Source organism: Cervus elaphus, chromosome 24, assembly GCF_910594005.1.
Source record: "Cervus elaphus chromosome 24, mCerEla1.1, whole genome shotgun sequence".
Lineage (NCBI taxonomy): Eukaryota > Metazoa > Chordata > Mammalia > Artiodactyla > Cervidae > Cervus > Cervus elaphus.
In genome coordinates, this window is record NC_057838.1 from 61541453 (window position 1) to 61569409 (window position 27957).

Genomic DNA, 27957 nt, shown 5'->3' on the forward strand with positions numbered 1-27957 from the left:
CCATCCTGCCATCTCAGAGGCGCAGAGGCCCCTGCACCCCACCCCGTGGGGGCCTGAGCAGCAGTGGGGGTGGGGAGGCTCAGGGTGGTGTGCTGGTCGGGAGGCGGGGAAGCAGAGGCTCCAGGAAAGTGGCTTCTGGTCCGGAGGCAGTGCCTGCGCTGCAGGAGCCGGCTTAGGGTGAGCACAGCAAGCCCCGTGGGCTCTGAAGTGACGCCTTCCCCTGGAGAGCCTGCGCAGCTGCCCCCTCGCGCTGTTCAGTGCCCAGCAGGGCAACGGAGGTGATGCCACCCTCCAGGAGCCGGAGGCTGGGGGCTCTGGGAATCGCACGTCTGCGTGGCCTCTCCCTCCGTGGGGCTCCGGGGCAGGGAGGGGAGTGGGGACACCTTTTGGGAGGGGTTTCTCTTTCCCACAGGGACGCTGGTGGCGCTGCACCTGCCACCCTGTGTCTTAGCCCCGGAGGGGAGAATCCAGCCTTGCATGTGGTTATTTGGCCCCAAAGAAGGCTGCCCAGGGCGGGGCCTGCCACGCTGTCACCTCCAGGGCTGCCGGGAAGCTCTGGGCCCCCAGCAGTAATGGGTGCTCCTGCAGCATCCCCTTCCACATCGCCACCAGCAGGGAGGAAGGAGGGTGGCACACGTCACGTGGACCGCCTTCCTGCGGAGAGCAGCGGCTTGCCTCGGAGCCCAGCCCTCCCAGGGAGAGCAGGCAGGCAGTGTGTCGGATCGCTGCACTGACATCATGCCTGATGCTGCATTCACGCTTTTTTCCATTTTGGTACAAGCTGAAACATCACAGAAGCAGGTTATAAACGAGCCCTCCCTGCTGGTGCCAAGTCCAGAGGTTTCTGGGAAGGCCCCGCTGGACAGTATGATGCCATGCTCTTCCGGGCTGTGAGTCACAGGCCAGGCCACGACTGGGGGCACGTAGCCCACTGTGGGCCAGGGACCGGGGGGACCTGTGCCCTCACACTGCCCAGGGCATTGGATACGCCACCTGCCTCATCCAGCATCCAACTGTCCCAAGTCTGCCACTAACCTGCTTCACCTGCCAACTGGTTGATCTCAGGCCTAGTGGTGGGCACCACAGAGTCCCACAGGGCAGGGAACATTGATCCAGAGCCTGTTCAGCCAGGCCTGGCCCACAGAGGAGATCCGTGCCAATGTCATCGGGTCAGGACCCTGGGAAAGGCCCTCGGAACCTGCCTAGCATCTGAGGCCAGGATTTGGGTAGTGGAGGCTGAACCCAATTGCTGCTTGGGGTTGGAAGTCTTCACTGAAGCTCCGTGAAAGGGAGAGAATTTATCCCTTGCTGGTCCTTCCCCACCTCCCAAGAGCCCTCAACTCCCCCCGTCCTACCCCAGATGGCCCCCTCCCCCTCAGGCCTATCTTCTCTGCACTATATATTCATTCTCAGATAATTTTACAGCCCCCTCTCATAGCTAAAGTCAGGTCTGCCATGCCTGATGGTTGCAGCAGTGAAAAACCCCCTCTCCCACACAGCAGCCTCATCCATCTTCCCCCAGTGACTCTGGCCTCTACCTCGCAGTGATCTAAGCAAGACGGCCAAGAGGCCTAGCTCCTGGGAGCAGGGGCTGGTAGGACTAGCTGCCCAGGGCTGGCTGAGGCTTCAGGGCCTTTCCCCACTGACTCAGAGATTGTTTGGGTCAAAGTGGCTACTGCCAAACAAACTGCCCAGAAGGGACAAAGGCCACCTAGAGGTCCTTTCACATCCCCTCTGTTTGGAGGTGGAAAGGGGAGGGCTGGGCCCAGGAAGAGAGGAAGACACCTTAGCTGCTCCTCAGCCCAGCGCTGATCCATATCCTTCTAACACCTGCTCCTCTTTCCTCATGGCCTGGGCGAGTAGTAAGGCGACCAGGAGGGAGCGGAGGGAAAGGGGCAAGGCTGGAGGCTGCGGCAGAGGGATCCGGGCTGCACTCACAGCACCACCCCCGGGCCATCTGGTGGCCCGGCCCTCGCTGCCGGAAAGAGTGGGATGCAGGCAGGAGAGGAAGAGGCTTGTGGCCACTGCATCTCTCCCCCCCTTTTCCACACCACCCACCCTAGGCACGTGCCTAAGCCCAAGGTTTGCCAGGGGTTGGGGGTGGGGTGATGGCACAGTAGCTTGGTCTCAACAAAGTCCAGACCTTGGAACAGGTGAAGAAAGACCGTGATCATGTTTCTGTAGTTCTCTTAGAGGGGGCTTCTGAGTGATTCTGACTAGAGCAAGGAAGGTGGAAGGCACACGGGCTCCTGGACCTGGAAGACTGGGGAGGAGGTGGCAACCCTGCTGTACCCACAGGGGCAGAGGGTGGGCACCCCTGGGTGCAGGCTGCTGCCTCATTTTGGGTGGTGCTCCAGGAGGATTCTGCTGATCTGAGTGAGAAGCACAGGCGTGCAGTCAACCCTGCCTCCACACAGCACTCATTCCCGTGGTGCTGTTCCTAGGGTGAGGACAGACTCCTCTGGAGGAGTTCCAAGCCAGGATGCGCTGCTGGGGCAGCTCCGAAGGGGCAAGGAGGCCCCGGATGGGGCTGACAGATAGGGCACGGCTCGCCCTCTCCAGGAGGGATTCCCACCTTGACCTCACCATTCTCCTCCACTTGCTGGCCCACGGCCACACCTGTCTGCTTCGCCCACTATCAGAACAGGTGTCTCTGTCCTGGAGGAGAAAGGGGTGGCAGGCCTGAATGCTGAGTCACTGAAGAGCAGAGAGGCAGGCTTGGGGTGTTGGCAAAGCCACTGAGGCTGGCACCCACACCCTGCTTCTCCCTGAGAGAAATGCGACGTTCGGGAGGTTAAGGAGCTTGTGTAAGAACCCACATCCAGGGAGAGAACAGCCTTCCTGTTTTGTCCCCGTCACTGGGCACTGGATATGCTTACACGTGAACACCTCTGGGCTCCTGGTCAGTGCATCCTCACTGAGAGGGCCTCCTGGGGCTGGTGAGACACGTTCGGACCCTATCAGGTGAGCATCTGGAGAATGGTCAGCATTTCCCAAACTGGATGCCATAACCGCAGCCCCTAACATTCCATGAAAGCAGGTCTGGGGGAGGCGGCCAGTGGCAGCCCCGTCTTGGAGCTCCTGCCTGTACGTGCCTTGAAGGACCTGGCCCAGAGGCCTGCTCTTCCTCTGCGGTAAGTTGAGGGCCCCTTTCCTCCTGGCCCTGAGCCGCGGCTCCTCCCAGCACAACGAGGCAGATGAGTGTAGCCAGGTCCTCCCACTCTGCTGTTTTTCCAGGAGCAGCCCAAGGCTGGCTTCCCTCCCTGCTCACCAAAGGTCCTCAGTGTGGGAAAGACTGGGAGGCCCACCGGGAAACTGGTGCTGCCATGTGTGGCTCTCGCTTGATCTCCACCCACCCCACCCAGTGTCATTCAGGTCCTGCTGCTCTATGAGCGGGAGGCTGGATCCCAGGGGGGCAGGGCCAGCATAAGGAGGCGGGAATTCCCACAGTGGCCTCTCATCCCTGCCTGCCAAACCCCCTTGCCCCTGTGAGGCTGGGTGCTTCTGGCTTCTCGGTGGCAGGAACACAGGTGAGTTTCCCTGGCCTTCATCATAGTGCTCTAGATACTATGGAGCAACACTTACCTAACTGATCAGCGCAGGGATGGGCAGTTTCTAATCACAGATGTAATAATCACGAGTGTGCACGCCTCCGCAGGAAGCCCCCACACTCCAGGAGCGACTCCAAACGCACTGAGTCATCTCCCCACACCGGCAGCTCCTTCCTCGGAATCTCACACTTACCTCTCGCAAACCACACGTCCCACACCCACAGCACCTCATGTCACAAATAGACCCCGACCTGTGAACGATTCTCACTCAGCCCTCCCCCACCCATGTGGTCCAAACAGCTCCTGCTGCTGCTAATCCCAGCTGCAGCCACGGCCGTGCAGTCACCACGCTCCAACCAGCCCAAGAGCAGAGCTCTGGGGGGACAACTGGAGACTTCCAGGGGTTACCGCAGAGGGGAGAGAGGGACTCACTCGTTTCAGAGGCATGGGCCCCAGCCCAGCCAGTGTACTGGAGCACCTGGCCTCCCAGGGCACCTAAGAGAGGCTCCTGGGCTTGGCTGAGCACTCCGCAGCAATTCAAAGCATCCTGACACAGCCAAGGTGGGGCCGGGGACCCTGGGTCCCCTAGGGCAGAAAGGGTGCCAATCTCATGGAAATGGCCTTCCAGTGGCCTCGTGCTGAGGGTAGGACACTGTCACCATGTGAATCCTGGCTCCTCCCCCAGGAAGGGGAGCTGCTCCTCCCCCTCAGGCCCCAGCTAGCTGGAATGGGAACATAGAAGCTCTTCCGAAGCCCAGTCTCCTGCCTCCCTTAACACCTGCTCCCCTCTCCAGGCCCCACTGTCAGGAGGGTCAGGGAGATTTGCCTTTCTTCAGGCCCTGAGGCTGTTCATGACCCTTTCCAAGTGTGCACCCATGGGAAAAGCTGTTCGTAAGTCTCTCTTTGGCCTCCCTAGGGCATTTTTCCAGGTCGGACTTGAAGCAGGTAGGACAGCACCTTCTACACAGGTCTGAGCCGAAGCTTTCAGAAGGCACAGTAATCAGCCCCTCTGGAGATCTGGGGCCAGGATTTGCTCTCTGCTTCCACACCTGGGAGCCAGAAACGCAGCCCTGGGAAGACGCAGAGGCTAGAAGCCAAGGGAAACGACCAGGAAGAGAGAGTGGGTGGGAAAGGGAACCAGGGGAGGCCTGGGAAGGCAGGTGGGGTGGGGGGAAGCCGGCGCAGAGGTGATTACCTGGGTGAGGTGAGGGTTGGGGTTGAACCCACACTGGTTGCAGACCTTGTTGTGACACTGGGTGCAGGTGTTGAAGTTTGGCTGGCTGGGGGTCGACGTGAGGTCCGAGGTCTTACATATGGGACACAGCGTGCTGCTGGGAAGGGGGGCGATCTGGGGGACGGAGTAGGGTGATGTGGGGGTGCTGCCTCTGTCTGGTGACACAGAGGGGGACCGCCCTGATCTCTGCGTCCTGCCGTCTACCTGCAGCGTCCTGCGGGGGCCGTCAGCCTCCTGGCCTGCAGGGCCCTGCGCCCTCGTCTCCCGGGGGCTCTCGCGGCCGGGAGTGGTAGCAGAAGGCTGCTTCGGGGTTGGGGAAGCTGCTCTCTGGCTACCCAGGGGCTCCTTGGGGTCCAGTCTCCGGGGAACACTGAAATGACATTGAAAATGACAAGGTTAGAGAAGTCGCCTGCAGAGGTCTCCACCAACCCAGGTGACAGCCAGGTGCCCTCACCACCCCCCTCTGCCAGCCGGTGCCATTAGCACAGCCCTCCACGAGCCCAGTGCTAACCGTGCCCCACGCTGAGCCCTGACAAGTGTCCCCACCTGAGCCATCAGCACCAGGCCATGTGGTCGGCTTGGGAATGTCCCCTTTTACATCCTCTGAAATGCAGAGTCTGATTCAGTAGGTCTGCGGTATAGTCTGCATTTTCACAATCTCTAAGGTGATGCCTTTACTACGGTCTGCAGACCACACTTTGAGAATCAAGGGTCTAAACTATATATGAGTAACACCTGGACTGATTTTAACATTTCTGACTCTTAGACTGCACACCAGACAAGTTACATCAGTATCTGTGAGGGCAGAACCCTGGCATTAGTACTTTTTTTCCTCCCTAGGTGATTTCCACATGCAGCTGCTGCTGCTGCTGCTAAGTCGCTTCAGTCGTGTCTGACTCTGTGTGACCCCATAGACAGCAGCCCACCAGGCTCCCCCGTCCCTGGGATTCTCCAGGCAAGAACACTGGAGTGGGTTGCCATTTCCTTCTCCAATGCATGAAAGTGAAAAGTGAAAGTGAAGTTGCTCAGTAGGGTCCGACTCCCAGTGACCCCATGGACTGCAGCCCACCAGGCTCCTCCATCCATGGGATTTTCCAGGCAAGAGTATTGGAGTGGGGTGCCATTGCCTTCTCCGCAACATGCAGCTAGTTTAGATCAGCTGCTCTGGCAGATCTGTTACGTTTTGGCTTGTCTGCTTCAGAGGCCAATATCGGGCAGCTGGAGGTAAGCAGGGGAGGCCCTCGAAGGCCCAGCTAATGCCACCTCCAGCAGCGACAATGGAGCCTTCCTTCTCTTCTGGTGGTCTTCCAGCAGGTCTAATGCCAGACCAAGTCCATCAAGATGAGTGATGTGTTTGTTACTTTTCTGCTACTGTAAGATAGGACAGGGCCGGAGCTCTAGGATCCAGGCCTTGAGGAACCATCGAGGGGAGTTCAATGTGCCTGACCCCCGCCTCCATCCGACATGGCCTGGCCGCAGCAGAGCCATCAGAGCTGAGTAGAAGGCAAACCATGACGCTGAACTCAACGCCCCACATTCCTTCTTGTTTGACCCCCCCGCCCAGTTTTCCCGTTTGAAGAAAGCCACATACAAAAAGCCGAAGGCAAGGCTTCACACTGCTTCCATGACATTTTATACTTGCTTCAGTGTGTATTCATTTGGGTGGATGCTGGCACCCAGGCAACAGGGCAGCCTGGCTGAAAGTCACTGTGGAGGCCCGGCCACAGCCACTTGTGAGGCATCCTGGCCTGGCCCCTTCAGCCCCAGTGCTCCTGGTCCTTGTAGGGTCTGACTAACAGGAGGAGACTCTAAGTCTGCAGCCCTTATGTGAACGCCATCTGTTTGCCAAAAAGATTCAGGAGCCCACTGGTAGGCTGGCTCAGGAAAAGCCATTTTAGAGGGGAGACGCAGAGCCCGCTGGGAGACCCACCCCAAGACACTCTGCGGTCCTTCCTCCCTTCCAAGGAACTGCCAGGGAGGAGACACACCCTCAGTCTAATAAAGACTCTTCCAGGAAAAAGAAAAAGGACACTGTTAACTGTCCGTCAGCCAACACAGCACACACCCATCCATTCAGCCTCACAGACTGGACACTCCACATGACCAGAGCCTGAGTCTAGCCCTCTGGAAGTCACCTTTGCCAGCAGCAGTGAGGCTCAGTGCAATGTGGTGGTTGGTGGTGGCTGCAGCCATCTCTAGGCCCAAAGGAGTTCAGGGCCTTTCAGTAGACTAATTTCTAGGTATCGTAAAGAAATAATCCCACTTGGTTAAATTCATCATTTCATTTCTTACTTAAATTACTTGGGGCTGGAATTTAAAGAGCAGCCCCTGAGAGCTCATCAGAAGCTATGGAGAGCCCTTTATAACACGCGAAGGGACCAGAACCCTGTTTCCAGGCTGGGCAAGGTCCGTGGTTTCTTCTGAGAAAGGAAGCAGTTTCTACCGTGTGTGTTTTACACGGTATGTGACACAGTGACTTTTTAACTCAATGCTGCGTCACAATGTAGTCTTTCTGGGGACACTGTATGTGACAATCAGGGATCCAAATTCAGGTTAACTTTCAACTCAGCTGTGGTGACGGTGAACAAACAAGCAGCGCCCTCTGCACCCAGCAGAGCCTGCGTGGCAAGGCCAGCGCCCCCAACACACAGGCTTGGTGTGCATCCGCACACCACCCGGTAGCTGCAGCTGACACCCGGCGATCGCGATACACACCTGCGAACCCTTGACTCTCCGGTCTCCTGGACAACTCCTCACACCTCCTCCTTGATCTCCAGGCCGCCAGCCGCCTCCCTCTCCTCACTGACAGCCTGTATACCATCTTGCTGGGAAAGTGGGAGCAGCTGGAGGGGAACTTGTACAACTAAGGCCTCTCGACGACTGTCCCTGTGTTTGCCAGACTCCTGCTCCCAAGGCCCACTTCCCGCCTTCATAAATTCTCCCCTTTCCTTCATCGTCCTTGTTTACCTCTCTATTCAGATGATTTCAATGCCCATACAAAGATGCTTCTCCCATCTTGAAAAAGAAAAAAGAAATTTGGTCCACTTTCCCCTTCAGCGACTGCCTCATCTCTCTGCTGCACTTACAGCAAAACTCCTTGAAAGAGAGGCCTCCACTCACGGCCTCCAGCCCCACTCCTCCCTTCCTCTCAAACAGGCCACCTGGCTTCACCCATCCTTCCACAGAAGTCTCTCAGGTCATAGGCACCGATGACCTCCACAGCATCAAATCCAAAAGTCACTTCTAGGTTCCTCCTCTCACCTGATAATCCCCTGACCCGACAGCGCTGGGCCCTCCCTCTTTCCTGAAAGAAACCCTCAGCTTCCTCCGGGAACACCACCCTCTGCCAAGCGGCCTCCTCCCTCCTGGTCACACTATTCTGAGCTCTTCTGCGGGTGCTTCCTCATCTCCCAAACCCAGAATCCCACTTCCTACATCGCAAGGACTCAACCTTTGTGCACACGAGGCTTCCAAGCCCACAGCTCCCTGAAGATCAAGCCTTTATCTCCTACTCCCCACTGGCAGCTACAAATGTGTGTCTGGCCCAGACCCCTCCCCTGAACTCCCCCCTCCTCCCACTGCCGACCCCATGTCTTCACCGAGATGTCTTAGAGACACCTCGAACGTGACGTGACCAAGCTGAGTCCCTGATTGTCCCACACATGTGCTCCTCCCTGTCTTCCCCTTGGAGACTCTGACCCTTCTCCTCTCAGGCCTTATCAGTCATCAGGAAATCTTGTGCTTCAGTGTCTGGAAGCCCCACTGCCTCCTCACTCCTCCTTGTTGAAGTCACGGTGCCCTCTGGTTTCCAGTTTTGCACAAGCTGGGCTGCCCTCTCTTGCCCATCTACAGTCTCCTCTGTGCAGCAGCTGGGATAATCCTTTATACACATGAATCAAACCGCTTCCCTTGTCTGCTTAAACCCTCCTTTCCCTCCCACAGGAAGAGCCAAAGGCTTTATAACGGCCCGTGAGATCCCGCAAGGTTCGGGCCCTTTCCCTCCAGCCTCCTGCTCTCTCTCTCGCCCTGGGTCTGCTCCCCTTCCGCCAGGCCCGCTCCTGTCTCTGGATGTTGGCACCTGCTGGCGCTTGCACGCAGACTCAAGAGAGCGCACGTAGATACAAACACCCAGAGACAGGAGTGGGACCGGCAGAAGGAGAGCTGATACAGGGAGAGTCTTGGCTCTGGTGGCATCGTTTGGGGATACTTTTGTGGACCAACCTATTAAGAATGCAGCTTCCGGATTTCCCTGGCCATCCAGGGGTTAAGACTCCACCTTCCAGTGCCAGGGGTGTGGGTTCAATCCCTGGTGGGGGAGGCCAAAAAACCAAAATATAAAACAGAAGCAATATTGTAACAAATTCAAGCCCATTCTTTACCTTCTGAGCCACCAGGGAAGCCCAAGAATACTGGATTGGGTAGCCTTTCCCTTCTCCAGGGGATCTTTTCGACCCAGGAATCAAACTGGGGTCTCCTGCATTGTAGGTGGATTCTTTACCAGCTGAGCTACCAGGGAGGCCCTAACAAATTCAATAAAGACTTTAAAACTGGTCCATATAAAAAAAAATCTAAAAAAAATGCAGCTTCCGTCCCTCCAGCCTCTGTGTGCTCCACGCCACTGAGGCCTCCCGACTCATCCCTGCTGGACATGCTGCACCTGTGCACGCTCTGTGGTCCCAGCAGCAGCCTGCCGGCGCTGTGCCGGCACGACCTCTGGGCTTCCTCCACGGCTGTGCCCCAGAGCCCAGCACTCGCTGGCTGCTCATACATGTCTCCTGGGTGGATGGACTAAACTCATATCACGACTCAGAACAGTAAAACGTGGCCCCTAAACGTGTCTGAGCTGAGGAAACATGGCACATGATGGATGCGCACTCGGCCCGCCCTGGATTTGGCCTCATGCAGGGCAGAATGGCAGAAGTGACACCTTGAGCCCTCTCAGGCCACTTGCTGTATATCCCCAGTCCCACCACACAGAACACTCCACTGACCACAGAAGTGCTCATGCCAACCGCGCCTTCACCCTGAACACCACCATGTGCCAGGCACCTGTCACATGTCAACTCCTCTAAGCCTCACAGCAAATCCATGCGTTAGGATGCAATTTGCCTATATTACAGATAAGAAAACTGCCACATGTAGAAGTTAAGGATTGCAAAGCCATAATGACCTGTAAGAGGTGGTGCTATGACTCCAATACCAAGGCCACCAGTTCAGACTTTTCTGGCAGCCCAGTTGTTAAGACTGTGATTCCACTGCAAGCAGCATGGGTTCGATCTCTGGTTGCAGAACTAAGATCCCACATGCCCATAGTGTGGTCAAAAAAAAAAAGGCCACCAGTCCATGTCTTAAAACACATTTCACATTGCCACACATTCCGTATTGCCTCTGGGTGAGCACAGTGAGGCTGCAGAGGGGTGGGAAGCACTGCAATGTGATTCACAGAGAAAACCACACTCAAGTCACTTGCTCATTCGAGCATTCAGTCATTCACAAACATTCACTGACCCCTGGAGTGATAGCTCCAGGCTGTGTGACCGGTGCTGATGGTATGACCGGACTGCAACTCACAAATGGAAGGTGGGTCCACGGGTGCTCATTGTATTGCTATTCTTTACATCTTATACATGTTTTATAAGTATTCTTAGATTCTGTATAAACACTTATTCAATATTTAATTAAAATAAAATTTTTTAAAGTGGATCAGACAGGGATCCAGTCTTCTGGGAGCCTCCAGTCCAGAGAGGAGACCAGATGTGCAAACAAATCACTGCAAGACACATCCACACAGTCTGGGGGCAGAGTTTGAGAAGGCTTTGAGAACTCAGAGGCGTCTAAACCAAGTCTTCATGGATGGGCTGCCTGCCACCCCCCTCCCAGGTAAAGGGCAATTGAGGCAGAACGGAAAACACGTGCAAAGACCCAGATGCATGTCAGGGTGTTGCTGTTGTTGAGTCGCTAAGTCAAGTCCAACTCCTTGCAACTGCATGAACTGTAGCCTGCCAGGCTCCTCTGTCCATTGGATTTCCCAGGCAAGAATACTGCAGTGGATTGCCATCTCCTCCTCCAGGGGATCTTTCTGACCCAGGGATCCAACCCGTATCTCCTGCATTGGCAGGTGGGTTCTTTATCACTAAGTCACCGGGGTAGCTCCATGACAGGGTTAAGCCAGTGCTATTCTCAGCACTTAGATCAGCTCCTGGAGACAGCGTGCAGCAAACAACCTGAATTCAGAGGCAAGATGGGAAGGGCCAGGAGAGCAGGGCCTTTAAGCTTTTCAAACAAGGAAGTATTCCACTCTGTGACAAAGAGATGGTAGAGGTAGGGAGACAGAGAGAATAAGTGAAAGTGAAAGTCACTCAGTTGTGTCCGACTCTTTGCGACCCCATGGACTATACAGTCCACGAAATTCTCTGGGCCAGAATACTGGAGAGGGTAGCCTTTCCCTTCTCTGGGGATCTTCCCAACCAAGGATTGAACCCAGGTCTGCCGCATTGCAGGAGGATTCTTTACCAGCTGAGCCACCAAGGAAGCCCAAGAATACTGGAGTGAGTAGCCAATCGCTTCTCCAGCAGATCTTCCTGACCCAGGAATCAAACTGGGGTCTCCTGCATTGCAGGCTGATTCTTTTCTAGCCGAGCTACCAGGGAAGTCCTACCAGGAAGATAGAATAACGTGACAGCACAGAGGACAGTCCAGGGGCTGAGAGAGAAGAAAGGCTCAGAAGGCTATCCCCTGGGGTCTGGGGAGGAGGGTCCTTTTGACTGAGCCAGAGGATTCAGGGGGAGAAGCCAATTGGTGGGTGGAGACTGGGGAGTGAAATGGCAAAATCATAAATAAGGTTGAACTGGTTTTGTCGAATTGTTGATCTCCGTGGGGGCATCCAAGAGACATCAGGAGATGGATTGGAGCTTGGATTCAATTCAGACAAGTCTAGATATTTTTACCTGGGAGAGCTAAGGCTTCAGTTCATAGGCAAATCTCAGGGGATAGAGATCTCATGGAGAGCAGTGGTCCAGAAAAGATTGCTGGGGAGTACCAACATTAATAAAAGCAGAGGGATGTCAGAAATGGAGGCATCAGAGAGGAGAATGGGAAGACACAACCCCCAGGGTTAGAAAAGTTCCCGCAAGGAGGAGTATTCAACAACTCGCTCCTGAGTCCGCGTTCTTGCGGGCTGAGACGCCTCAGGAGTGCTGAAGGAAAGGCTACACCCACGAGGGCCACGAGCTCTCTCCCACTCTGTCCGGTTGAGGGAGCCAGTTCCCTAGCTTGCTGGACACAAGGGCCCACCCAGGGCCGGAGATCCAGCTCTGTCTGTGACACATTCCCATACACAAGTCCCAAGGGGGCCAGGACTGGAGTGGCCTAGGGCCTCTTGGGGGTGAACATAGGTGCACCCTCCAGGAGACCCTCCTTAAGAAAGATCTCCACTGGGCGCAAGAGGAGGGAGGGAGGGAGGGAGGTGTCCACAGGCGGGGCCCAGCCCAGCCTCGGGAAGCCCTGGTTTCACGGATGTGGCTCATCAGCAGTGAGAGCCCTGGGGGCCAGTGCACCTCCCTCAGCCTCTGGGAGCCCTGCTCCCTAGGGAGGGCTGGGAGGAGGACAGGTGAGCAGGAGAGGGAGAGGAAACTGCCATAAAGTGGGAAAGACACAGGAGGACAGGCAGGCGGAGGAGGGAGAGGGCAGAAGCATGCAGGAGTGGCTGGAAGACAAGGAGGGGAAGACTAAAAATGCCTTATCCAGGCTAGATATTTTTAAAAGATGGCCACGAAAGGTGGAGGATGTAAAAATAGCTGTATTTCCACCAGCTCTCCTCCCTTTCAGCATTTAAGGCTACTGACTGATCAGAGACAAGTCTTAAAGCAAGGCAGGAAGGAGCCTCCTCCACAAGGCCCATCCCATCGGCCTCCCCCGCAACTCTCCTCAGTAACCTGAGGACTGCTGTCCCATTCCATGACCACTGCCAGGAGGAATAATCCAGATTGCGCTGGTCAGAAACTGGGCTCTGCTCTGTTAGAAACCTCCAAGAAAGGCAGGAGGCCAACAAGCTCCAGTGGCCAAAGATGCTCTGACCCCAGGTACGTCCGTAAGGGCAGAGCCGGGGCTACACCGGCAGGTGCACCCAGGGGGGCCTGCTCAGGCTGGGCAGACTGGCCGGAAAAGCGGGGAGAGACTGTGTGGGGTCCCCAGGGAAAACTAGGTTGGGTTCCACATGGCAGCCTTCTAGAGCATCATCTCCCCGCCGCCCCCTGCCGCCTCCAGTTGAGTATTTGAAAGAAAAATACTTCACACAAATAAATAGCTGTCTTTGCTCACCAGGAGGGGAGTGAACTTAAGGACACTGTTTTTTCTAAGTCAGAGCAGCCGGAAGAGCTCTGCAGGCTTCAAACAAGGTTTTGATAAATCCCTGGCTGACCTTTCTGTAATGGGCAATTACGGCCAAGGACATGCAGGGGGGAGGACTTCTTTCAGGCCCAGGCTAGGAAGGACCACTAGGACGGCCCAGTGGCCCCCGTGTGTCCAGGCAGAGAAGCAGGGGCTGCCCAATAGTGGGCACTAGGATCTAGTTCTGGGCCCCGGAGCAACTCTCTCAAGAAGGGATGGAAGAATTGAGAAAGTTTGAGTTAAAAAAAAAGGCCGGTATTCACACAAGAAAACATTTCTTGATTTGCCCACTTTCAGGCCAGTGGCCTCCTGCCTTTTTGATCACCAGTCCCTATCAATAAAACATGTTCACATATCCCCGACAGATGACTATTTATTTACCAATTAAGTGCATATATATTACTGCTAAAACACACCTCCCCAACTGGCAATGTTTGAAAGGAGGAGATGGGACACAAATGTAAATAGGAGTTTTCACGTTTTTCACCCATGCCTCACTTGACTGTCCTGTCTCCCTCCCCTCCCAGCGCGTGTGCCCCAGTTCAGAGGGAATTCTCACTCTCCCAGTCTTTAAAGGGGTCTCTGCTGGTTGCCAAGACCAGATTCTCTCCTGCTGTCAGCCCTGCTCCATCGCAGGTGTACTGAGGTCAGGGTCAGGGAGGCCTGAGTCTATCGGGGGGCCCTCCCAGCCTTTCTGACCACTGATGAACCAAAAAGGAATTGTCTTGCTAAGAGCAGCAGCACAGAGGTGAGGTCTCCGCAACACTCAGCCACAGGCCTCAGGAGCCTGTGACTGGACACAAAGCCAGCACCAGGGGCTCAGAGTGCATCTCTAGAAGTTTTTATTCGCTCATTCATGTTTTTAAAAGTTCATAGGAACCTTGTTCCCTAGTCTGGGTCTCAAGCCACAGGCCCCTACCTACCACACCATCCTGTCTCTCAAGCATTGCCCACACATCCCCTAATGCAAGCCCTGCCTGAGGCCTGGGGGCTCCCCAAGGGGCCAGAGGCTTTCTTGCATCCATGTCTACAGGCTCCCCAGAGGGCTGGCTGAACAGCACCATTCCAATGTGATTTCTGGTGTGGAGCCTCCCGGGGTCCCCCCTCCCACGTGTCCCCCACCAGTCCGGTCGCAGTGCTGCCCCACTGCAAGGCATTCTTCACTCTGTCTCTTTGGTCAGACTGGGCACCCCAGGAGGGCAGGGGCTCCCAGAATCTAATCTGGTTGCAATCCCTGTTTGCCAGTCGAAGGAAGCAGAACTTCACACAGGTAGTTACAATCAACTGATGAAAAATAACTTGCAATTAGGCAAGATTTGTAGGAAATGAGTCTGGTAGGGCTTGAAAGCAACTTCGTATTTTAGGTGAATTAAACAGTCATATTTACATCATTTACCTTTTACAAATGTCTGGTTCAGTCAATTACCACAAATTCCAAGGGGAAGGGATCCAAAGATTGGTTTTACTACAGCATATGAAGGAACTGGCTTCCTTAGGTAGAACTCAGTAGGAGGGGAGTGTTACTGCTTTTAGTGCTCTCATGTCTTATTCCCACTTATTCATCAGTCTTGGGTAACAGCTCACCAGTAGGAGATTCCTGAGGGAGCCAGGAGCAGGCGGGCCCCACACTGGAAGCAGAGGGCCAGAGGAGGGAAGAAGCAGCAGGTGGCCAGACCAGAGTCACCGCCCAGAGCTGAGACCCGGGTCAGCAGCTCCTCAAAGGCTCTCCCCAACCCCTCCCAAGTGTTCCAGGTGGCCTGACCTGGGACACCACAGGAAACAAGGGCCCCAAGGACCTTAGGGACCCTTCCCTTTGGGCACCATAAGGACTGGACCCAGGATGCTGACATTCGTGTGGACTAATCCCTGCGCATTCCTGTCCTAAGGCCTATGGCATCGACAGCATTTGAACTTTAAAGAACTCCCTGGCCTTTCTAGCCTGTGGTGACTGGGGTACCCTTCAACAGTGCATCCAGGCCAGTCACATGCCCCCGTGGACTCCCTCCCAGGCTCAGCTTTCTGAGGGCACACATGGCAGATAGGCAAATTCTTCACCCCTCCTACAGCCTTCTCAAGAGCTCTGGCCCCAGTCCAGCCCTTGGTTTTCATTTACCAACGCTGTCTCCCAGGAGTACCGTGGCTTTCAGGCGTGGCCCAGGAGCTCTAACCCAGCGCAAGCCCCTGAGGCACCTGCCCCCAGCCAGCTCTGGGTTTGCAGACATCTGCACCGGGACCCCACATGAGGACCACTTGGAGCTGCGAAGCGTCCCAGTTTTCTGGCTCAGGGGGAAGATTCCTGAGCTAGGAAGCTCTAATCAGGAGTCAGGCATCATTACATAAAGCTGAGCCAGCCCTTCCCTGCTTCTCGCTCCAGCAAATTCTACAACTGTAGCCTTTTACCAAGGGGACAGTGTTATGCTTGTCAGCTCGCCTCCAGATTCTGCTGAAACCAGGAGATAAGTTAAGAGGAGACACTAACTCTTTGTGACAATGGAGGCGGCAGGCCTCACCCCTTGCTCCAATCAGAAGCCAGGACTCTGGCTCACAAAGCTTGGCAAGCTTCGGCCCTGTCTTCAGACCCAGCGCGGCAGGCTGAGCCCTCAGCCTGCCCTAGGGGACAGGGACACATCCTGTGCCACAAATAAGGCTTCACGTCCGGCCCTGATCCAAGACAGGCCAGAACAATGCGGTAAGTAAGATAAGCCAGTGCCTGCATCATTAATACATGAACCAACTGAACACCTGCCGAGCGTGGGGTACCAGGTGGGACCTGAACACACCTCAAGTGTCTGAGGCTTCCCACTGCCTGCTCTTCCAAGACCAGCACGAAAACCCCACCGAGCCTGAGGAACCATTAGCTCCCTTCTCCTGGGAAGCCAGTGGGATCCAAAAACTACATCTATTGTGTATTTTGGGAGAGAAAGAAACACCAAAGTACTATCTCCATGTTAAAAACCTCTCTATCCAGAAATAAGGCCTGCTGTTTTCCATTTTTTCCCCCTAGTTTAACATTTTTTAAACTAGTAAGAGCTTGCCTGCCCTTTATGTTTCTATACCATAAGGAAAAACTTACCTGTGACCCAAAAATGGCAAAAGAAAATTGTGACTGAGGATCATCTCTGGCCCTTAGTTTCAGCTCTAAATGAAACAACAGAAGGGAGGTCCCCGCCTGCTCATCTCCCAGAGCCACCCTGCCTGAACCTGCCCTTCTGTCACTTGCTCACACAGCCCAGGGCACAGAGCTAGTCTTTGGGCAGGGCTATTCCAACCGCTAAAGAGCCCTGCCTTCCGACCTGTAGCACTGGAAACGGCAGGCCCTGAAAAGAGAAGAGAAGCCTCTGAACAATACCTTTGCCGGGCGATTTCAAATTTATTACCATCAAGGTTCTGAGAAGTGTTTAGCTAGTGAATGCAATTCTTTACAGGGCTTGTGAAAAAAATCAGAATGACAAAAAGCTGACATCTCAAGATGGGAAATGAGACTCAAGATTCCAGCAGTAAAAAGCATGCTGTCTTCATTAAACGACACTGCAAAAGCAAGGGGTACCCACCACCCTTCCAGCCTTCAGCATCACCGTGCCCATTGATCTACCTGCCCCATCAGCCTAGTTGCAGAAAAATGCACATGGCTGGGGGCTCAGTTTCTTTGTTTGCCAACCTCATGGTCTTCCCTCTGTGGCTCCCTTATCTTTCACTTCTGAGGGCTCTAACTCAGAGGGAGAAATCTAACATCTACTTGTGGCACTTGGGTTCCTGAACCTCCTTCTCCCTTAGACTGGGAGGGCCCAGAAGGTGCTGGGGGTTCCTTTCTAGATCCCTTGTGCTGGGGGTTTATCTACCAGCCCCCCAGGGAGCTTGCCTGCCACTGGGAAAGATTTCCCAGTAACATGAGAGGCCAGGGAGGCTTCCTGTAGGAGGCGCTCCCCTCGCCCCACCCTTCCTCACTCACCCCATTCTTCCTCCTGCTTCAAGGGGCTGATTCTCATGCTCCCACAGCTCAGCCTGCTGTAGGGCAGCTCTCTTGCAAGGCCCCTTGGGCCTGACCTAAGGCCAGAACTTCCTATCCAAGAAGCCTAAGTCCTTTTCAGGTGGGGGCCCTTGGCCAGGAAAAGCCCTCGACCAGGAGCTCCCTTCCCTACTCTCCTCCCTTTCCCAGGGCTCAGCCTCTAACCAGCATAGGCTTGGGGATGCCCGTGTTCCTACCTGACACGTGTTCACATGTCGAGAACATTAAACTCAGCCACTTGGGCTTAAAAAAATCCATTAGGACAGATGTACTCATAAGGAAAATGTGGGTCTGAGAGTGATGATTAAGACAGAGACGATGAGATTCTCTGTGAATGCACATGCACACGTGTGAGTGGGGGGTACGTGTGAGTGCTCACATGTGTGTGCAAGGTGTGTGTGCATGTGGGCACTAGTGTGGGCGCTGGTGTGTGCGTGGGCAGTTCACTGCACACACACGTGTGTGAGCACATGTGTGACCACGTTTTTCATGGTACATGGAGTTACAGCTCTGAGTAATAAGTAAAATCCAGGAAGTCTGCTCCCAAAGGGAAGGGCAAATGTCCTGAGGGACTAACCCAGCCCTGCATCCCCACACAGCGTGCCCGGCCAGCCTGAGCCAACAGAGAGAACAGGGCCACCCCAGCCTGAAGAAGAGCAACGCCAGGTGCGCAGTGGGCGCCGAGAAAAACATGCCCTCTTTCCTTCCTCCCTTCCTTCCTTCCCTGGCTTACAGCAAGGGGAGTGGGCAGGAAGCCTGGGATTCTGATGCCAAAGTCTTTAGGGAAGTGGCAAGTAATGAGAGGTGCAGGCAGCGATGCCGAGGGACAGAAAGGAGTAGAACCATATGGCCAGTGGCTGACGGGAGAGGAAGGATCAGGCTCTGAGGGCCGGGCTCATGCCGCCCCAAAGGCCCCCTGGCCAGGAAGGACAAGTGAGTGAGTGGGGGTCTGGATCGCCCTGCTGAGGGGGTGAGGGGAACGCTGCGTCCTCACGCAGAGCCAGGCGCTCAGCTGGCAGAAGTGGAGGGAATGTCTGGGGAAGGTGCTGGGGACTCAGGTGGTCAGGGGTTCCAGATAACGGGGTAATGCCTGGACAGAGGATGTGGCAGGTGCGATTCAAATGCATGATGGGGAGATAAAAGGGGCTAGGGCTCCGGCGGCAGCCACAGTGGCACAAGTATGAGGCATCACTGAACACCCATTTTCCCAAGAGTCCAGGCCTGGCACTGCGCTGCACTGCAGACCATGGTTACCTAGCAGTGAGCAAGCAAACAAGGCCTCTCTTCTCCTGGAACTTGCCATGTGGTGCAGAGACAGGCAAACCCCAAGAAGACAAATGGGTAAGGCTGACTCGTTCAGAACAATCTAGATGAGAAAGGAGGGGGAGGGCCCTCGGAAGGGCCTTTGAGCAGAGCCACACAAAGGCCGTGGGACATGGGAGCAGACCCTGCTTCTGGACTCGTCCCCAAGCCTCAGGACCTCGTCCCGGGGCCGGGCTATGTGTCTGTGCTCTCCCTGTCCGCCAGGTTGCCGAGGTGCAAGATCCCTGCATTATTCACAATAGCCTAAAAGCGGGAACAACTCCAAAGCCCAGGGATGGCTAAATGGATACACAGAACGTGGCATATACACACTATGACATGTTGTTCAGACTTACAAAGGAATGGAGCACTGAGACATGTCACAACATGGATGTTCATATTGAAGACATTATGTTAAATTAAGTCTGGGTAAATATTACATGATTCCACTTATATGAAGTACCTAGAACAGTTAAGTTCATAGAGGCCGAAAGTAGAGCAGTGGTTACCAGGGATTGGGGAGGGGGAATGGGGAGTTCTGTTGAATGGCCACAGTTTCAGTCTGGGATGATGAAAAAGTTCTAGAGATGGACAGAACTGTGGAGATGGCTCCACAACAATATGAATGTACCTAACGCTCACATACTATATGCTTAAAATTTATTAAAATGGTAAACTGTATGTCGTGTATAGTTTACCACAATAAAAAAAACAAAAGGAATGAAATACTGATTCATGCTATAGTGTAGATGAACCCTGAAAATATTACGCTCATTGAAAGAAGCCAGACACAAAAGGCTACGTATGTTACGGTTCCATTTACATGAAATATCTAGAATAAGTAAATCAATAGAGAGGGAAAGCAGACTATTGGGTGCCAGAGGCTGGGGGAAGAAACGGGGAGCAACGACTTCATGGGTATGGGGCTTTCTGTGGGGTGAAGAGAATGTCTTAGAACTAGATCGGTGTGGGGGCACTGCACTTGCTGGGAGCTGGCGAGGTCAGCTGGCCACTCCTTTGGGCTGAGCTGGGTCTGAAGCTTCAGCACAGAGTGACAACGAGGCTCACCAAAACCTGCCAGAAGAAAAGCCAACAGGAAAGCTATCTCCGTTGGCCTTCGGAGCTACCGGTATCGCTGTAGGGAACAGCTTCTGGGCATCTCCAGCAATGGAGTGGGGTCCACTCAGGACTCCTCACACAAGGCTCACTCCTGAGAAAGGCTCTGGTCGTTTGCCAATTCTGTACTCATGATGCAACCTGATAGGCCTGTGTGGACTAGGGTGCCAATTGAGTGGTGCCAGTCAATCCTGTGACACACCCTGGGTAGCTGGGAAAGTGAAGAAGGAATCAGGTGAAGCTGATGGCATCTGCTTACAGTGGCCTCACAGTCACTCCAACCAGCCCCTAGGAGGAGGAGCCCACTGAGGTTATATGTTGGCCGGGCAGCACACCGCCAACCGGCAGAGGTGAGGGGCATGGGCACTTCCAGTGAAGAGCTCCACTTCGAGCTCCCAGCTCGAGCAGAAGAGGAAAGCAGCAGTGTAGCACGTGTGCCCCTCAGGAGTCCCCAGGCTTCTGGTCCTGGAGGAGTTGGTAGAAGCCAGGTATGGCTCTATGGGCCCAGCCCCTCTGATGGGTGTGGAAGGCCAGGCCCCCAGCTGCCCAGTAAGAGGCAGGTCTGTGAGCAGCAGAGTGAGGCGGGCCAATCTGCTGATGGCGACAAGGCGGGATCTGAGAGCAACTTGCTCCACCCACAGAGAGTAACTTGCTCTGCCCACAGAGCAGCCCCCCTTGCAGGGTGAAAGGGGACATGACCACGTCACGTGCTGTGCCCCTGACTCCCAGCACGCCTCTTCTTTCACTCGGCATGTGAGAGAGACCTGTCACTGATTAAGGAGCTGGCAGAGGTCAGTGGACAAGGAGCCCTTGGCTCCTGCCCGCACCCGCCTCACCCAAGTTCAGTGGACAAATTGCATGGATTGCAGGTTGAGAAGTTCTCAAGAAACAGGATCCTCTTCCCCACATCTTTGCTTGTGAGGCTTGGGCCTGACAGACAGGGCCAGTCATGGTGAGCTCCCGGAACACCAAGTTCTCCTGCCTCCTTTATAGCTTAGTCACAGAGAACAGAACTGGAGACCACGCAAAGGCAACAGATGGAGTCCTATCTATTTCAGCCAACTGCTGTGACTCATTTAAACAAACCCCAGATTTCCCAGAAATCTAATAATTACCTCCTATGGAGAAATAAAAGTATAAATTCTTCAGAAGCAAACAATGCTAGTGATAACACACAAAAACTTGGGAAGCTGTCTGGTGTCTGAGACTAGATAGCCTTCACCCTGAAGCATCATGGAGCGAATTCAGTGAGGAAAACCATATCCAGGGGAATCTGCCCTGGGGACTAGCACTAGAGTCTTGGCCTCTGTTTACCAGCTCTGGACTTGGCTTTGCCCTCAAATTTTTTGGCCAAGACACAGGGCCATAAGGTAGCACTGGAAGAGGTGTTACAATCAGAAGACCAACCTCAAAGAAACCATGTTCTTACTAAGGTCTTTCCAGGTTTCTGGCTACTCATATAGCTCTCTAGGCCTCAGAAAGGAAAGCAGAGTTAAGCTCACTGGACACTGGAGTGCAGGTGAGGACCTCCTGAACTTCTGCAGAACCTTTGGGGGAAGGTCTCATGTACGATGTTCAGGTAGCTCTGAAGGTTGCCACCTGTACTGAAGGCCACCTCCTCAGTCCCTCCAATTTTTCTTCCAGCCTACCGCACCCGCCATGGCTTCCCTTTTTTCTGGAGCCTAGGAACCTCCCTACTTTCTCTCTTCTCTGCTCCCCCAGAGGAGTTCCTCTGATACAGCATTGGTACCTGCCATTGGTCACTGACCATGTCACGGGGGCAAGGAAAATAAATGGGGGCTTCTTGTCTTGCCTTGGTCTAGTCTTGAAGATGGTTCCTCATCTACTTCCTCCTCACTTCCTGTGGGTCATTCTTCTATCTCAGGCTCATGTTCAGCAACCTCTGACACTGGCTCCAAGATGAGACTCTAGGCTGTGACTATAACCTCCACTCATCCCCAGGGCTCCAGGCTCCCCTCCTTGATGAATGTCACAGACAGTGTCCAGAAGAATTTCCTTAACAAACTCAAGTCCAAATCTTGCTGGCCACTCCAAGCCCTCTGGCCTCTGGCCTCATTGCCCCCTTAAACCTGATACCCAGACATCCCTTGGCCCAGCACTCCCTCACCACTCTTAGTCAATGTAGTATTGCAAATTCGAACTGCTGTAATAAGGCAAGTAAAAGGAATAAAAGACATCCATATTGGAAAGGAAGAAGTAAAACTGAATATATTGCAGATGACATGATTATCTACATTAAAAATCCCAGAGTCTACAAAAAAAATAGTTATTAAATAAGTTCAACAAGGTTGAAAGATACAAAATAAATATATAAACCCAATTCTATTTCTAGATACTAACAATAAACATGAAGAAATCACAAGTAAAAACACAATGTCACTTATAATCATTCCAAAGAAAATAAAACTTAGGTAAACACTTAGTTTTTTTATAGAATCTGTAGCTAAAAATTACAAAATGCTGATGAAAGAAATCAAAGAAGACCTAAATAAATGGAAGAGCATACTATGCTCATGAACTAGAAGATTCAGCATAGAAAAGATGTCAATTCTCCCCAAATTGATCTATTAGGTTTAAGGCAATTCATATCGAAATTCCAGTAAAGTTTTTATAGACATAGACAAACTTATTCTAGAAGTTATATGGAAAAGCATGGAACCTAAAACACTAAAATAATCTTGTTAAAGGAGAGTAAAGAGGGAGGAATAACTCTATCCAGTATTAAGGCTTACTATATAACTATATTAAGAAAACAGTATTGTTAGGAGGATAAACATATAAATTAATGGAAAATATAAAAGGATTCAGAAATATATGCACACAAATATGCTCAGCTGACTTTTTACAAAGGTGCAAAACCAACCGAGGAAGGACAGCATTTTCAACAAACTGTATTGAAGCAACTGGACATCCAAAGACAGAGGGGGAAAAAAAAGAAACACAACTCCTTGGCCTAAGCCTCAGACTTAATACAAAAATTAATTCAAAATAAATAATAAACTTAAATGTCAGGAAAATATTCAAGATCTAGCTAGGCAAAGAGTTCCTAAATTTGATAATGTAAGTATGATCCATTACAGAAAAATTGATTAATGGACTTCACCAAATTTCACAAGTTTTGCTTTGTAAAAGCCTATGTAAGGAGACTGAAAAGAAAAGCTACAAAGTAAGAGAAAGTATCTGAAATCACATATTCAATAAAGGACTAGTATTCAGAACACATGAAGAAGTCTCAAAACTCGACAGAAAAAATGTCAATTAGAAAATGGGCAAAAGACATGCACAGACCAAAGAGCATATATAAATGGCAAATAAGCATATGAAAAGATGTTCAACATCATTAGCCATTAGGGAAATGCAAACTGAAACCAAAATGCATATCAGAATAACTAAACTAAAAAAGTAATGAATATACCATAGGCTGGAAAGGATGCAAAGAAACTGGATTGCTCACATACTGCTGATGAAAATGTAAATGGTACAGCCACTTTGGAAAACATTTTGGCAACTCCTTTAAAAACTAAGCATGCAACTGTCAAAAGACCCAGCCGTTGCATTCCTGACATTTATCCCAGAGAAATGAAAACTTATGTTCACATAAAAACTTGTGCATGAGTCTTCCTAAGAGCTTTATTTGTAAGAGACCAAAACTGAAGTCAGCCCAGATGTCCTTCAACAGTGACTGGTTGAACAAACTATGGCATATACATACCATGAATACTATTCAGCAATAAAAAGGAATGAACAATTGACAGACACATCAACTTAGACAAATCTTGATAGAATTATAGGTGAAAAATGGGAAAAGAGCCAATCCCAAAAGGTTATGTACTGTAGTGATTGGATTTGTGCAACAGTCTTGAAAGGACAAAATTTAAAAATGGAGGACAGACTGGTGTAGCCAGGGATTAGGGGTGGAGAGGAGGGCAGAGGAAGGAGGGAGGCTGGACGCAATTATACAAGGACAACACAAGAGAAATGTGCATTTGGAACTATTCAGAATCTTGACTATGGTAGTGGGTACCCAAATCTATGCAGGTGATAAAACTGTATACCTTAGTAATTAATAAGCACACATACAAATGAGTACAAGTAAAACTAGGGAAACCTGAATAAGATGTATGAATGTCAGTATCTTGGCTATGATATTATACTGTAGTTTTACAAAATGTCACCACTGGGAGAAACTGGGCAAAATATAGAAGGAAAGTCTCTGCATTGTTTCTGAAACCACGTGAATCTACAATAATTTAAATTTAAAAATATGTCTCAAATTGTCCCTTTTTTAATAAAGCCAATTGTCCATTGGCTTGCCACTAAAATTTTTTTGAACATTTTTAATAGTTTTTAAAAACTGTGAATAAGAAATGTGTTGATATTTCATCATTTCATAACATTACTCTGTCCTTTTGGTTCTCAACCTTATCAGAGCCAACAATCTTTTTAATAACAAACATAAAGTGAGTTTAAAAATCTCTGGAAAAACTGATATTTTTAAATGAAGGCAAAATAAAGCATTCTCAGATAAACAAAAGCAGAAAAAAAACTGTTGATATCAAATTGCCTCATAAGAAACAATAAAAGTCGATAATACCTCAATAAAGCTAAGAAAATAAAGAAAGAAATAATAGAGGAAATTCTTTAGACAGATTACAAGTGATACCATATAGTAATTCAAATCCACACACACAAAGACAGACAGTGCTGGTGAAGATAATTATGAAACCAAGCACAAAAGAATGTATAATTGCATATTTTTCTCTTAACTGATAAGAAGGCAATTGCATAAAACCATGTGTGTTGTTGAGCTTATAATGTATAGAAACATAATATGTTTGACAAAAAGAGCACAAAAGAGGTGCGTGGGGACAAAGCTATATTGAGGTAGGGAAATGACATCAGCTAGTAACTTAGTCTCAGGAAAAAATGAGGAGACTCAGAAATAGTAAATAAGAAAGTCAGTATAACCAATTCTGCAAATATATACTTTCTCCCTTTTTTCTCTCAATTTCTGTAAAAGGTCTTATAAGATTGTATATAACATTACACAATATTATAAAAAGTGCTGGGGAAGATTAAGGGCAAGAGGAGAAGGGGGCGATGGAAGATGAGATGGCTGGATGGCATCACTGACTCAATGGACATGAGTTTGAACAAACTCTGGGAGATAACAAGGCATAGGGAAGGCTGGCATGCTGCAGCTCATGAGAGGCAGAGTCGGGCATGACTTAGCAACTGAGCAACAACAATAATTATAATGATGTACTCGTTCAGTCCAGTTCAGTCACTCATTCGTGTCCGACTCTTTGTGACCCCATGAACCGCAGCACGCCAGGCCTCCCTGTCCATCACTAACTCCCGGAGTTTACCCAAACTCATGTCCATTGAGTTGGTGATGCCATCCACCATCTCATCCTCTGTCATCCCCTTCTCCCTGGGCCCTTAATCTTTCCCAGCATCAGGGTCTTTCCATGAGTCAGCTCTTCGCATCAGGTGGCCAAAGTATTGGAGCTTCAGCTTCAACATCAGTCCTTCCAATGAATACCCAGGACTGATCTCCTTTAGGATGGACTGGTTGGATCTCCTTGCAGTCCAAAGGGTAAAAGATACAGTATGTGTAACAATAATCACATTAAAAAGGGGGGGGGAAAGTAATAGAATTGTAAAGGAGTGACATTTCTATATTTCAATGAAATTAAGTTAGCATAAATCTGAAGTAGATTCTGACAAACCAAGATGTGTACTGTGTAAGTCGTAAAGCAACCACCAGGCAGATAATCTAAACATATGTAATTTAAAAATCATCAGAGGAACTAAAATGTTATGCCAAAAAGTGTCCACTTAATACAGAACATGGCAGTAAACAGGAAAAAATGAATTAAGAGCAATGAGAACATAAAAAGCATATTGGCAAATTTAAATCCCACTACATCAATAACATCACTTAAATAAAAATCAAACAATCTAGTCAAAAGGCAGAAATTCGTAGGCTTGATTTTAAAAATTCAACTGTATAAGCTCTATAAGAGACCTATTTTAGAGTCAAAGATATGGTTTGAAATTTTTTAAGTGGGAAAAGATTACCACACAAACAGCAACCATAAGAGAGCTAGAGTGGCTATACTAATATCAGACAAAATAGACTGTAGAAGAAAAGTGTACTGAAGATAAAGACTGACTTCAAGAAATCAATTCATTATAAAGATTTAAATTATATATAATTATAACTATATACAATCAGTATACAATATCTAACTATATATAATTATAAACACATATATACCGAGAAACAGGGTGCCAAAATACATGAAGCAAACACTGACAGAATTAAAGGGAAAAACAGAAAATTCAACAACAATAATTGGAGACTTCAATACCTTTTTTTTTTTAATTGTTTGGTTGCACTGAGTGGCTTGCAGGATTTTAGTTCCTCAACCCGGGACTGAATATAGGCCCTTGGTAGTGAAAGTGCAAGTCCTAACCACTGGACAACCAGGATATTTCCTTCAATACCCTATTAACCATGGATAGAATAACCAGGCAGAAAACCAACAAGAAAACAGAAGACTTAAACAACACTATAAACCAACTAGAACTAACAGGCATCTATGAAACACTCTGCCCAATAATGCAGAATGCACATTCTTCTCAAGTGCACATGGAACATACTACAGGTCAGATCATAGGCTAGGCCATAAAAAAAGCCTCAATAAATTTAAAAGACATGAAATCATAAAAAGGATGTTCTCTGAAAACAACATACAAATAATTAAATTAGCAATCAATAGCAGAAAGAAATATAGGGAATCCATAAGTAACTGTAACTTATACAACATACTCCTAAACAGCCAATGGGTCAAAGAAGAAATCACAAGGGAAATTAGAAAATCAATCAGAAAGAAAGACAATGACACACATGGGCAAGGATGCAGAAAAAAGGAACCATCATTTACTGCTTGTTGGAATGTAAAATGGTGCAGTTACTTTCTAAAAGAGTCCAGTAGTTCTCCAAATGTTACACGTAAAGCTATCAAATGACCCAGCAATTTTACTCCTAGGAATTCATCCAAAATAATTTAAAACATATGTCTACAGAAAAACTTGTACTCAGACATTCATAACAGAATTATTCATAATAGCCAAAGCCAAAAAGTGGAAACAACCCACATGTCCATGAGCCGATGAAGGAATAAAATTTGGTAGATCCGTACAATGGCATATTGTTGGGCAGCAAAATGGAATAAACCAATGACACAGGCAACATCATGGATGAACCCTGAGCACACGCTAAGTGAAAGAAGTCTGACACAGAAAACCACAACTGCATGATTCTATTTAATCATGACATGTCCAAAGTAGGCAAATCTATAGACACAAACAGTATGATAGATTATTGGCTGCCTGACCCTAGGGGTGGGAAAGAATAACAAGTGACTGTTAATGGATGTGAGATTTCTTTTGGGGGTGATGAAAATGTTTTAAACTTAGATTATAGCTTTTGTGATACAACTCTGTTCTAAAAACCATTGAATGGTACACTTAAAATTGGGTGAATTTTATGGTATGTGAATTATAACTCAAAAAAGGATTTCAAAATACTACCCTCAAATATGCAACATTCATTTCAAAATTATAAGCATGTGCTATTGTGCTAACGTATTAAGCATTCACAAAATCAGAAAATAAAAAGTAATATTTAAAGAAAAATCTTGGCTGATGGAATACATAATGGCTTCAATGCCTTTCGTTCACTGGGAGTCAGACCACAAACACCATCACCCCCAGCACCATCACGCTCTCAGCTCACTCAGTGTGACAGACTGGCCCTTTACGTAATTGACCTCTTAACAACCACACAGGGTGGGTATTCTTATCATTTCCATTTTTTTCCAATGAGAAGACTGAAGATTAAAGAAACAAAGCAGTTGGGATCTCCCTGGTGGTCCAGTTGTTAAGACTCCATGCTTCCAATGCAGAGGGCACGGGTCCAATCCCTGGTTGGGGAACTAGGATCCCATAGTCTGCATGGCCAAGAAATAAAATAAACAATTAAAGAAACAAAGCAGCTTAAGGGCACCAGAAAAACAGTCAGCAAGGCTGGGTCCTAGCCTAAGGACTTCTGCCCCCGCAAGCCCCACTCTCAAACTCCCAATCCTTAAAACTAAGTGCCTGGGCTTCCCTGGTGGCTCAGTGGGAACAATCACCTGCCAATGCAGGAGACACAGATTCCAACCCTGATCCGGGAAGATCCCACATGCCGTGGAGCAACTAAGCCCATTCACCACAACTGCTGAGCTGGTGCTCTAGACCCGGGAGCCACAACGACTGAGCCCCATGTG

At 50.4% G+C, this 27957-nt stretch overlaps 1 protein-coding gene across 3 annotated transcripts in view; it reads right to left on the minus strand.

Moving 5' to 3' along the window:
- The window catches only part of BSN (bassoon presynaptic cytomatrix protein), a 79210-nt gene that overhangs the window by 33313 nt on the left and 17940 nt on the right, over window positions 1-27957 (minus strand). For 2 of the 3 annotated variants that reach the window (XR_006337418.1, XM_043885364.1), the window contains exon 2: window positions 4747-5155. Coding sequence is in view for 1 of the 3 variants with exons in the window: in XM_043885364.1 (XP_043741299.1) it covers window positions 4747-5155 (409 nt within the window). In the remaining 2 variants the exon portion in view is untranslated. The remainder of the gene's footprint in view (window positions 1-4746; window positions 5156-27957) is intronic. The other variant, XR_006337419.1, reaches the window with a different exon arrangement.